At 35.8% G+C, this 13,591-nt stretch overlaps 1 protein-coding gene across 6 annotated transcripts in view; it reads left to right on the top strand.

Moving 5' to 3' along the window:
* Window positions 1-10,534, top strand: part of LOC114648141 (protein phosphatase 1 regulatory subunit 12B) — a 143,675-nt gene extending 133,141 nt beyond the window's left edge. For all 6 annotated transcript variants that reach the window (XR_007934586.1, XR_007934585.1, XR_007934587.1 and 3 more), the window contains one exon: window positions 8,131-10,534. Coding sequence is in view for 2 of the 6 variants with exons in the window: in XM_028796990.2 (XP_028652823.1) it covers window positions 8,131-8,217 (87 nt within the window). In the remaining 4 variants the exon portion in view is untranslated. The remainder of the gene's footprint in view (window positions 1-8,130) is intronic.
* Window positions 10,535-13,591: the final 3,057 nt, after the last annotated feature.

The following is a 13,591-nucleotide window of genomic DNA, read 5'->3' as shown; positions in this document are numbered from 1 at the left end:
TGGCCATAAAGATCTAAGTGTCATGCGCATTAGTCCAGTGCTTTAGTAGTATTTATTCCATTTTGTTGGTACACACTGGCAAAATGTTCACAACGAATGGAGCACAGATCTTCCAGAAGCCAGCAGCTGCAACCGCCGGTTCTGATCTGAAACCCCCATGTAGTTTACTTGAGAGATATGCGTTACAGTGATTTATTCTTCATCCAAGCAAATGCGCTACCATTGGACTGAAAATAATCATCCTGTTAAATTTTTAAAAACTGTACAAGACAGCTATCTGGACCAATTCCAACATAACAATAATGTCTCTCCACTCAACACATGTTGCTCCCACCAGTAGCATGCTCTTCATCAAATCACCTCACCCCTGCTTATGGTGTTCACTCACTTGACTACTTGATGTGTTGTAGACAACACTTATGTAACACTTATTCACTGTGTCTCCCTCTTTTTGTTGTTTTCCTTTTGTCGCAATAATTAATTTTTATATCAGAGATAAGGAGACCATCTGACAGGACACAATGGAACGCTTATGGGTGTTTATAGCAAATCCATTCCACCTGAGGAAGCAGCCTGGATGTGGTAATAGGCAGGTGGCATCTAATTACTTCTATGATAACAGAAACAAATTGACAGCGTGATAATCCAGTTGGATAAGAATGCTAAAAAGTGGTCGGAATGCTAAGAATCCCAGTAGCAAGTGGTGTGCTCAGCTAGACCAGGTCTCGAAAGCATGGAAGTTCTTGACCTTTTTCTTGTGTGGTAGCACTTTCTTTGAATGCCAGGGAGCTATGGATAATTGCTCAGGGTTGGCCTGGCACACTATTGAGTCTTCTATGATGCACCTCTTTCAGAAGTTGTATGATGTGTTTTTTTTTTTGTTTGCTTTTTTAATATACTATATGTACTTGAATTTAATATCCCTGAATTCGTAGGACAATGGCAAGGTAAACGGATTCAGCACCTTTTATATTTTCTTTTTAGGTCACATTATATGTTTCTTTCTATTCCAAAGGCATTGTAGAATTAATTAGAGAAAATCAGTCACCAACCAATCTCACCAATCTTTTATCTGCATTATTTCAGTGGTTATTAATTATTATAAATAAGTGACCAAGATTTTAAATCAACAAAAAACTTTGTGGAACATACAAGACATCTTAAGTGGCACTCTGGAAAGTAATCCATTACAAATTACTAACACATTCTCCCAAATTGTAACAGGATTATGTTATTCTTTACTTCCTCAAAATAGTAATCACATTACTTTGCCTTTATGTTAACGTCTAAACCCATGAAGATGCTGTATATGCCATTTGGAAAGTACTAGAATGACCTTACAGTATTTTAATAAGGAAGAAATTACCACTAGCAGTGAATATCCTTCAAAAATATGTTAGAGTAGAGGCCATTAGTTCATAAAGAGTATTCTTGAATTAAGAATGATCTTATCTATAAATAAAATGAACTGAACTGCTCAAACATTCACAAATATGAAGACAAAAACTTTTCAATTACTGCTAGCATAGAGGCCAGCAGATGAGAGCACTTATTGATTGGGTAAGGCCAGCTACTGGCAGTGCTTATTGTATAGCACAACAAATATACCCATCTCTACGTGTCTCTCATCTTGGTGCTCTTTGAACTATCAAAAGGGCATTTCATGATCAGGAAGAAAGCATTTACATTTTATAAGTAACTATTTTGCATTCACTAAAAATTAAAGGATAAGTTAGGTATTTCTCAAGTCAAAGTTATTTCTTCACAAACATGGGATAGATAGATAGATAGATAGATAGATAGATAGATAGATAGATAGATAGATAGATAGATAGATAGATAGATAGATAGATAGATAGATAGATAGATAGATAGATAGATAGATAGATAGATAGATAGATAGATAGATAGATAGATAGATAGTCAATATTTTAACCAGCAAGTTAGCAAGCGAAACTCAGTCAGTCTTATGATTTCTCATCTCCAGTTAATAAATGTTCATTTAGACTTTAAAACAAAGAAACCCCTAGCATATCTATCAACACAGAGAGTTAGCTTAAGTTTAAAATAAAAAAAACTATATATATAGATAGATGACAGATAGTTCATTATCCAGGACACCATAGGCTCATCCACCTGCTTATCTCTGAGTTTACCCCTTAACAGAGATGGCTGGATAATACTGAAGGCACTGGAGAAATCAAAAAACATAATTCTCACAGTGCTGCCTATTTTCTCCATGTGAGAATAAGCCTTGTGAAGCAGACTGATGATTACATCCTCCACTCCAATCTTTGCCTGATAGGCAAACTGCAGTGGGTCCAAGTGGTTTACCACAAGAGAACTCCTATAGTTCAGGACCAGCCTCTCAAAAGGACTTCATGATGTGAGGCGTACTGTAGGTGCCGCTGGTCTGTAGTCATTAGGTGAAGAGGCGACTGCCTTCTAGGATGTTTCCTACAGTAGAGTCAGTTTCTGAAGCTTTAGGGACAAACTGAACAGGTGACAGAGGACACCACAAAATTGGTCATTGCAGGCATTAAAAACTCAAGGACTGACTTACAGTATATATATACTGTATATATATTCTTTTCAAATCTGAATTGCAATCTGAATATTAGGTGGTTACCCACCAGATAACATATATATGCATTTCTATTTATATATTCATTTGCCACTTGTAATTGTTTTCTAAATGGAAGCAGTTTCTGTAAATTAAAAAAAAAAACTCTTTCCCACACTAGAACTTTAGAATGGATGGTATGGGGCACAGAGGAAACGCTTACAAACTTACCAAATACGTCCATTTTTTAAGCCAAGAGAGTTGTTGAGTATTGATCTTCTGTGTTTCCAATACATGTTTGTGAAAATAACAGAGATCTGGAAATAATAATTTTATCGCATATTCCTTTTACTATTTTTCTCAAGTTAAGGATACATTTTCTACTCATTTGTGTGAATTCTGAAGTAAATATGGAAGTGAACCAAAACAAAACTAACCACTTAGCACCAAAAGTTTACTGTCATTTGATCAGTTAAGAGGAAACCACACCTGGAGAGGATGAAAGGTTGTTGTGCAGGAAATGCTGAGCACAGATGGTCCTGTTTTAAAATGGCTGAATCTCATAATATTATTTTTTTGTTCAAAAATGAAAATGTACAAAGTATTTTACAGCGTGTGTTTAATTGCAAGACATGGATCAATACTCAAAAACTGTCTAGGATTGAACATTCGACATATTTGGTACATTTTTAGGCTTTTTCTCCATGTACCATAGACTGCAATGTAAAGTGCCAGTGCAGGCAAGATATTTTTTAAAAATTATAGAAAGTGATTAACTTTAGAGCACAATTTTGCCTGCCAAATTTATTTTTGTAAAGAAACAACTTTGAGTTGAAAAATACCCAAGTTATCATTTAAGGCAATGTCTTAGATAACTTTGTCATATACAGATATCTCATCTACTTTTTGGGGAATATTACAAAGAAAAAAAAAAGATTGAATGCATTGTGAGACATGGTGCTACATTTTATGATACTAAACATTTATAGCATACTCATTTAATTGGATATCCTTGATCAAGATTCTCTTCATTACAAGGGACTAAATACAGTAGAACTCCAATTTAACCTTATCATATTTAGCAATTTCCCACATTTAATTAATTTTTAAAAAAAGTTCTTACCTGAGGAAGATCAAATCTTTTAACGATGCATTTATACTGCAGCTAAATCTCACTATTCTGATTGTTGCCATGAATCTGATTTTTTTTTCGGTTTGACTATTCAAATCAATTTTGTAAGTTACTGAAATCTGATATGTTTTTGTACTGATGTCTATCCTGAATGTACACCACATTCTAAAACTATTTTGTCAGACAGATCAGGCCTAATTGACAGATGCTGGTTGCTGTGCTACTTCACAGCACTCCAGTGCAGGACATCAGTGAATTCATCAACTCATGATGACAAAGAAGAGAAACAGGAAATGGAAGCTTGCAGTTTGCTGCTTTCACTGGTTATCACTACAGTATCTCTATGTAGAAACCTGTGGGCATGGCAAAGGAGCCAGGACTGACAACAATGAAAGTTTGAGGTTTTGGAGGCAAAATAGTGGCTACAAAAGTAGTGTAGTGTAATATAATGTAAAAAGTAGTGTAAATCTTTTCTGAAACGTTGTGCTTCCATTTCATTTTTTGTTAATCACACTTATCTGTGAAGATCAAGTCTGCATCACATACTCTTGAAAAAGCTGTAATTGAAAAAGTTGTAACTGCAGTGCGAACATGGCCTTATTTTGTTTTTAAAAATTAAACTCTAGGTTGTGTGTGCTGTGCTGTAGTTGTGCTTAAGGGTCTTGTGGTTTAATAACCGCACAATTGTTATATCTGAAACAACAAAAAGAACCATAATAATTCCATAAGTAAAACAAAACAAATCAAGACAAGTTTAAATTGGATCATGCTACTAATCATAAAAATAACTACAATAAAATAAAAAAAAATACAGCAAACCAACACCTGTACTAATGGGATCCTAACAAATTGGTGACGATTTTCTTCATTTAACACTTTCCAGCATTTATACTTTTCTTTAGTCATCATCTAGAAAAATGCTAAATGGGACTTCTATCGTATTAACGTGGCTATCACACATTTAATTACCGTATAAAAGATCCCAAACACACAGCACAGTTTGCTTTGCTCTGACTTCCATTAAGTGGAATGAAATTCTCTCTGTTAATCACATCTTTAAATGTGTCATGAAACTGAAAAGTTGTTATCTTTCAGTTTAAATCTCAAAATCTTAATAACGACAAAGTTTAGCTCAATACAATCCCAAACTAAAAAGAAATGTCATGCAATAATCTGACTGTGTTGTACAATTCAGTGTACTCAACGCGTATGTGAAAATGGCATACTACAGGTGCAGTTAAAATGGGACAGTGAACGCAGATTGAGTAGCCACTTTCACCTCATTAAACAGAATGAGACTTATGACATTTACATTTACAGCAAAGTGCCATGAAAAATTATTTGCCTCCTTACTGATGTCCTCTATTTTTCCTTATTCACAACAATTAATTGTTTATGATCTCCAACCAAATTTAAAAGAGTATGAAAGACAATATGAGCAAACACAATGCAAAGCTTTTAAATGATCATTTAATTTATTGAAGTAAAAATAATCACCACCACCTTTATCACTCATGTGAAAAAGTAATTGTCTCCTTAGTCACTCATCAATGAACCAAATTTAAATGGTTGAAAGGTAGACTTGACACACCCAAGTTTGATTGCTGCCAACCTTACTGAATCTAAACATCACCGACATTGAACCATTCCAGAATTTGTGAAGCTGCCTAAAACATCTCAATAAGCAGCACACCATGCCTTGGTCAAAAGAAATTCCAGAAGACCAGAGAAAGAACGTTTACTGATATCCTGTATATTAGACGGAAAAGCCAACCACCACTAGAACCATCATTTCCAAATGGAAAAAACTTGCAACAATGGTAAATCTGAACAGGAGTGGCTGACCTAACATAATTACTCCAAGATCATATAGAAACCAAATCCAAGAAGTTACAGAAGAAGCCAAATGAACATCTAAGGAACTGCAGAGATATCTCAAATCAGTTAATGTCAGCATTCATGATTCACCCATTAAAAAGACACTGGACAAAAATGGTATCCATGGGAGAGTTACAAGGAGAAAACCACGGCTAAACAAGACGGACATAAATACTTGTCCAGCATCTGATTACCCCCAAACCTTTTGGAATAATGTTATGTGGATGATGAATCAAAAGTGGATCTTTTTAGAAGACATGATTCCCATCGCATCTAGCGTAAAGTAGAATGGCTTTCCATAGTAAAAAGTTTATACCCACAGTCAAACATGGTGATGGTATCGTGATGGTGTGGAAATGGTTTGGTGCTTCAGGGCCTGGGTGACTTGCAACAACTGAGGGAAGAGTGAATTCAGCTCTCCACCAGAAAGTACTGAAGAAGAATGACTGGTCATCAGTCCATGATCTGAAGATCAAACACAATTAGGTTATGTAGGAGGACAACAATCTGAAGCACAATCCGAGTAGCCTAGTCAAAGTCTTGACTTGAACCCCACTGAGATGTTGTGGCGGGACCTTAAATGGACAGTTCATAGTTAAAAACCCTCCAATGTAGCTGAATTAAGACAGTTCTGTGAAGAAGAATGAGCCAGAAATTCTCCACAGCACTGATCTCCTGTTAATGGAAGCATTTGTTTGCAGTTGTTGCTGCTAAAGGTGGCACAACCAAGAAGTAGTTTTAAGAGCAATTACTTTTTCACATGTGTGATAAAAGTATTGAACTTCTTTCATTTAATAAATCAAATGATAATTTAAAACTGTAATGTGTTACACAATTGTAATGAGATAACAGTAATGCATTACTTTGCACCATGTTATCCTAACTATGAAAATGACAAATATTTCTTAGTTTTATTGACTCTGTGGACCTGTCTTCTGTTGTCTCCATTAGTCTGTTCTAGCTGTTGAAAACGAGTAATTAAACAATTCCAAATGCAGAAATGTGATTTGCTTTGTCATTTAAACAAAGACTGAATCAATAATTGTGTTTTTATTAAAGTTGCAATAATTCTAGCCTGTGAAATAGGAGAGGTGCTGGACACTGGAAAACTCAACTTGTGCTTCCACAGATTTGTGCTGCCGACTACCGATTCTTAGTGTTTTTCTTTTCATACAAGGTGAGACACCAAAATAACCAGACTAGGCTTAGGGCTTTACTGGAAAACCATCTGGAAGTCGGCCAAACGTGAATCATAGAACTTTATCCCCTCCTACATTCTGTCTCAAACTGCCAACCAGCTAGGTATATCCTGTAAATAGCCCAGTCAGTATTTGCACAATAATCACTACACTAGTTGCCGCTATAATGTCAGGTGAAACCAACATCAAATTTCTCGCAAAATTGAACAAAACAGCCACAGAAATTTATGATATGATAAAAACAGTTGTATGGTGATAACAGTTTGTCTCGCACACAAGTTTTTGAGTGGCACAAATGTTTCAAGGAAGAGCAACAAAATGTGGAAGATGTTCAACGCCCAGGTTGCCCACGCTTGTGTCAAACGGATGAAAACATCAAAACGGTGAATCAGATTGTTCGAAATGATCGTACTGCTTTTTCCATGAAGCAGTTTTTGACTGACAAATACATTCCTGTCCTCGATCATCCTCCCTATTCGCCTGATTTCGCTCCCTGTGATTTTTACTTGCTCCTGAAAATCAAAAGTGACCTGAAGGGAACACATTTTTCTTTAATTGATGAAGTGAAGACAGAAACAGCAAGCCTGTTGAAATGTCTCAAGCAAGAAGACTTCCAGCACTGTTTCAGTCAATGGAAGATACATATGGAGTAGTGTAGCGATCGGGAGGTGGGTATATAGAAGGTGACAATGTTTAGAATGCTGTAATTCATCAATAAATATATATATTTTTTTACCAAACTGGTTATTTTTGTTCTCACCTCGTATATTGATTTTTTCATCCTCCTGTTCATACGTTTTCATTCTTATGTTGAAGTTCATTCATTTGCACCATTAGAACCACTGAACTCTTCAGTGTCAAAGAAACTCTGAACTGGAGTTGAAAATGTGCTAGTCTTTCTCAAAAGTGAACAATAACAATGCATCCTGCTATTTTATGCCAACTTAAGGAAACATTTGTCAGTCATACAGTAATAAAAATAATTTCTTAAATAACTGAATCCCTTTACAATGCATTTTGATTGCAAAAAAACCTTCTAAACTCCACTTATGTGAATTATTCTGACCTTTTGTGCCACTGGTGGCCAGCTTAATCTGATCATCCCATTGGCCTTTGCTGCTTAAAGTAGTTATGCCATCCCTTGTGTCTGTGATGTACCACCACATAAAAATGATCTTATAAAAGTTCATTTGTATAGTCCTGAATTAATCCCAGCAATCAGGGCACCAACATGTGCATACTGGTGTGGGCTTAGTTATGTTCAGTCCATTAATCAGAGGGGCGGAAATATGTGACCCACGAAATGGTTCTGATTTCAATTTCAATGTATTGATTAAATCTCCTTTCCTTCTTTTCAGGTTTTATCAGATCTCAAGTCAGACAACCAGCGGCTAAAGGACGAGAACGGAGCCCTGATTCGAGTAATCAGTAAACTGTCCAAGTGATCCCACCATGACCTGTAGGCTCATGCACTGTCTGTCGCCTGTGCCCATAGGAAGGGGATCGTGAGGCCCAGTCCCCTTGCGCTCACACACGTGCACACCTGCTCCATGAATATGCTGTCCCTGCTCAGTGCCATGCAGAGTGTGTGTCTCAAATTTACAGGGGGCTCCTTTTAGCCACTTTGATTTTATTGTATAAAATGAAACAAACAACCCTGCATGCCAATGGGAAGAAATGAGATGAATTACCTCTGGGAGGTTCAACAGATGAGATTCACAGATTTAGAATTTTAGAATTTTATTATTATTTACAGAAAAAATATTTAGAAGTTGTTTTTTTTTTTTTTTATAATTGAGTGTTCTGTAATATCACACGAGTGTACTTATGTGTCACTTTGAAATGATACAATCTGAAAGAAATAAGCTTCTTAAGTATTTGCAGATCTACTCTAATCGTAAGACATGCTCAGCAGTTTTAAGCTGAAGTGGCCTGTTGATCTCTACATGCCTACCTAATTACTTCACTCTGAATATTTCCATTATTAGTGTTCTATAAAAAAAAATCAATTTGAGTAAAATGTTGCATACTATTTGACAGAGTCAAGGAAAAACTCATCGCCTCTCTTAATATGTGCTAAGAAAAACAGATGATCCAGATTAATTCTTATGAGAAAACGGAAATGCATGTAAATTAATCAGCAGGTTTTATGAACATTATTTTTTTCTCACTTTGCACCTCTGTTCAGAATGGTGTCAGATGGATATCAAATAGGAAAGAGAAAGAACAATGGAGAGCAAGGCTGCTACCAGATGGTGGGCTTGGTGGACATAAGAATTGTACTTTCATATTTTACTGTCAAAGAGTAGAAAGGAGTCACTGCTGTAACGTCCTTCATAGTCATGTTGTTTGTAATCGTTTGATAATCCTCTCATGAATATATAAAGCTAATCTTGAAAATGTATTTAAAAAATGACAGGTATGCACATCATGAAAATGTATTTTTGAATGACACGTATGCACTTCTGTGTTTTGAAGTATTTGATAATTATTAAACACGCAGCCTTTACTAGAATAAGCAGGGTCATAAAGTAAAAAAGAGTGATAAAAATTAATCAGGTTTGTCAACCAAAAAAAATAATCGTCAAATTTTAGAGTGCCTGTCACGTAGTAGTTTACATTCCTAAATCTCAGCTGCAAATTTAAAAATATCTCGCTGCTCTTTGAATTCTCTGTTATTATCTTGGTCAGTGAGACTTTCCTGGCAGAAAGTTTGAATGGTCCCGTGAGAGACCCAGCATGGGCGTCTCATTTAAGCAATCGTGTGGGCCAAATTTAGAGTTGCCAAATGACTGACATGCTGAACATTCTTTGGTCAAGAAAAAGGATGTTCAGGTCAACGTGAAACTTGCAAAAATGAATATAAAGGCAGTAATAAATAACAGGAAGGTCGACAAGAGAAAGGTTTGGGGCTCCAGCTAGGAGATCCCCGTTTAATGTGATTTTGCTTTTTGCAAAGAAAAATAAAAAAAGATTTTTGCGTGAGCAAAAATTGGTGATTTGTCCCCCTTTGGTGGCATGATGGAGAACAGAAAAAGTGTCTAGGCATCTAAGAAGACCTAAGAAAACCCAAAGAATGTCAGCCCATTGAAATGACTACAAATGAACCCACCAGTGTCGAAGACAGTGAGCACACAAGATCATATAATGTGGAATGTTATAGCAACTGAGCGAGTTTATTTTAAATTACATATGAAAATCATTCCACTTTGGATATTATACAGTAAGTTACAAAGATAGCGATACTTTCTCTGTAATAATTTGTGGGTGCAACATAAAAAAATATGAAGGCACTGTATACAAAATATAAGTGTAATGTAAGTGTAGACACATATAGAGCCTGCACACAGTTTATGACGTGTGTGCATACAGTACATGGCACACATAGAAATGTCCAGTTTGATGTACTGCACGTCATTAGAATAATTGAGTCAATGGGCGCCTTCACTCAAACTACAAATGTACATCGATCCGCTCTATACAATTCAAAGGTAAGCGTTTACTGTAATATTAACACTTTACACTATGTGCACTGACATTTAAGGTAAATTTTAACATTCTAATAATTTTTTGTTAATAATTCTGAAAACGTTTTGAACTACACCATTTTTATGTGTTTACTTTTCATAAGTTAGCCAGTTTACTTTGAAGCAAATACAAAAATTATGCTTTTACAGACAGTTTAAACATATATAACTAAACCTTTATGGTGTTATGAAGAAAAAAAATAATGTGCTAAGTTTGTTCCATCCCAAATACATTGCGAAACACATTTGTAAGACTTCACAATTGTGCTTACCTGGCTGCATGTGATGGTCGAGTTACTGGGATGTAACAAAAGCTTAAGAAACACTTTGTTTGGCCTCTGCAAGACCATTAAATTGCCAAGAACAACACAGAAGAAGAAGGACTACTTACAGGGCCTCTGTGAGTCAGTTAGAAAACTGGGTCTGATGTAATTAGGAGTTAGAAAAATGGGGGTAGCTATGCATAGTGCGTATCCTATCACATGCTTTTATAACCCCCGATAACACTTTATAATGGGGGCTGGCAATTTTGACTTGAACATTCACTTACTGCTATGTGACGAGAACTTCTTTAAGGCTTTGTTTGGGAGTCTAAGTGAGATGTACAAAAATGGGAGTGGGCTATGGATAGTGCCTATCCTATCACGTGCCTATCCTATCACATGCTTAGACCAGTCTTAATAAGATTTTCAAACACTTTAGAATGGGGGCTGCCAAGTTTAACTTTTATATTCGCTTTATGCAGTGTAATGAGAACTTCATTAAGGCTTTGTTTGGGGGTCTTAGTGAGACATACAAAAATGGGGGTAAGCCATGCATAGTGCATCTCCTATAATATGCTTTGACCTGTCTTAATAAGATTTACACACCCCCAGTGATACTTTAGAATGGGGATGGCCAATTTTGACCTTCATATTCACTCAATGCAATGTAATGAGAACTTCATTAAGGCTTTTTTGTGGGAATTAGTGAAAAGTACAAAAATGGGGGTGGGCCACGTATAGCACAAATCCTATCACATACTTTGTCCAGTACAAATCCCCAATGACATTTTACAATGGGGGCTGTGAATTTTAACTTACTGCTGTGTGACAAGAACTTCATTAAATCTTTGTTTGAGTGTCTTAGTCAGACATACAAAAATGGAGACTAGTGCATCAGTTACTACTTGATAATAAGATTTTGTATTTTTATGTCTAAATAACACTCACAAAGCAGAATGCTGGTCATCAATAAGCAACAATTTCCATATTGCATCAACAACTTTTGAAAGGTGTTATCTATGTAATACATAAATAAATGACTAATTGATTAACTATAGAAAGCATTTAAAGCCCCTTGCCTAGAGTGTTACCAAAATATTTACTACCAGCTACAGAACACGTCACTCATTCACTTCAGACTATAACAGGACACGATGTAGTAGTCCATCTGCTACCATTGTGAAAGTAACGGACATCCTGAACACGCCATAGTTAGCCAAGCTGCTGATACGCCATTCCCTGCCTTAATTAAAAGCTAAGCTCCTCATGTTTCAGTGTGCCTTACTCACACACAATGTTTGAAAAACAAGTCGCTTATGGTATTATGTGATGGTAAGTTAAAGTGTGGCTTTTTGAAACCAGTGCTTTGAATGTAAGTGAATGCAGTAACATAACAGTCATGGTGAAAATATGACTACAGCAATATAAAGTAAGAAATAACACTTAAACAGATGTCGTAAGAGAAATAAAACTTCAGACAGAATGTAGCCATATGATTACAGTATTTGTGTTAAAAATTGGCTGTTTCTTAGTAAGATAAACATAGCTTTCCTTCAGGCTTTTTGTTTACTTACTAGATCCAAGATTACAAAGTTAAGACATAAGTAGAATCCTTGTTCCTTATGAGGCATATGCAATATGTCTAGTCGCAGGGCTATTAAGGAATTGTTTTCTTCACTTCGACATAAATAGCAGAAGCCCTAGACCAAAAAATAAAGAAGTAATAAAATCATATGCTGAATATATATACGTATATATATATATATATATATATATATATATATATATATATATATATATATAAATATATATAAATATAGGCATTAGGAAATGTTTTAGGTAACACTTTAGTTGAGGTACTGAAAAAATACATCTATTACTCATTTACTCTATTGCACTTCTCTGGGTCTTCATAGCACTTATAAAACACCAGTAGATAGGTAATTCATGTCTGTGCAGTTTGGCATATTGACATGATGGTAAAATTTCTTGATAATATGAAGGAATAGCTGAAATACCCAGCGTTGCCCGGGAGGAAAATAAAGTGTTTTTTTTTAATTGTTTGAGAAAAATATAATAAAAAAACCCACAACTTTAAATATAAAGCTAAATTAGCAAACAAGGAAGACTCACTAATGAGCTTGTCTTGCGGTCTTGTATGTATGTTATCATCCAGTTGACACTCGGAACTGGCCAACTCTATTTAATTTCAAAAGCAACAGGGGCGCGGTGGTGCTCAAACATAAAGAATGCTGGCAGTCACCTCCAGTTCGCCCTCTGGTAGTCATTCTGAGTGTCATCTGGATGATAACATGCATACAAGACCGTAAGATCACCCCCCCACCCTACTCAGAAGTTGGTGGGTTAGGGTTGATTTCACCCTACAGTATTTTTAGTCGACCAATGTGAAACGTGTACCAAGTTTCATGAAAATTGCTCCAGCCGTTCGGAAGTGATGCTGGAACATACATACATACACACATACATTGACTTTTATATACTGTATATAGATTGACAACTCTTCTTCTAAATATGTAATATCAAGAGAAATGTGTTCTCAGTTAAGCCACCTTAGTACACTCAGAAAGTGAAGTTTTTTTGGTAGGTCACACTGCAGAGATGAATAAACACTTTACTGATGCTTTATAAGTGTTATGAAGACCCAGAGAAATGTTGGTTAAGGTCTTGTTACATAACAGTAAATGACTAATAGATGCATTTTTGCAGTACCTCAACTAAAATAAAGTGTTATAAAGTATGTGAATAGAAAATGCAAGTGTCTTTTTATATGTTTATGAGTTATTTGAGTTCAGTAATGGTGATGGTGGTGCCTTCTTTTCATGATGCTGCCTTGGCCTTGAAGTATTACCCCAGTAAGCTTGGACTGTGTCATTCAACGTAATATGTCAGAAAGAACGAGAATCGAGGAGGTTGAATAAGACAATGGGGTTTTCTATTGTTTTAATCAGGTTTAAGTGATGTGTATTGGTCTTTCAACACAAAAGCCTCTCAATTCTTATGCAGCATAC

The sequence above is a fragment of the Erpetoichthys calabaricus genome, chromosome 3, assembly GCF_900747795.2.
Source record: "Erpetoichthys calabaricus chromosome 3, fErpCal1.3, whole genome shotgun sequence".
Lineage (NCBI taxonomy): Eukaryota > Metazoa > Chordata > Cladistia > Polypteriformes > Polypteridae > Erpetoichthys > Erpetoichthys calabaricus.
Note: the sequence above shows the minus strand (reverse complement) of the source record. Positions and strands in the feature narration are given on the sequence as shown.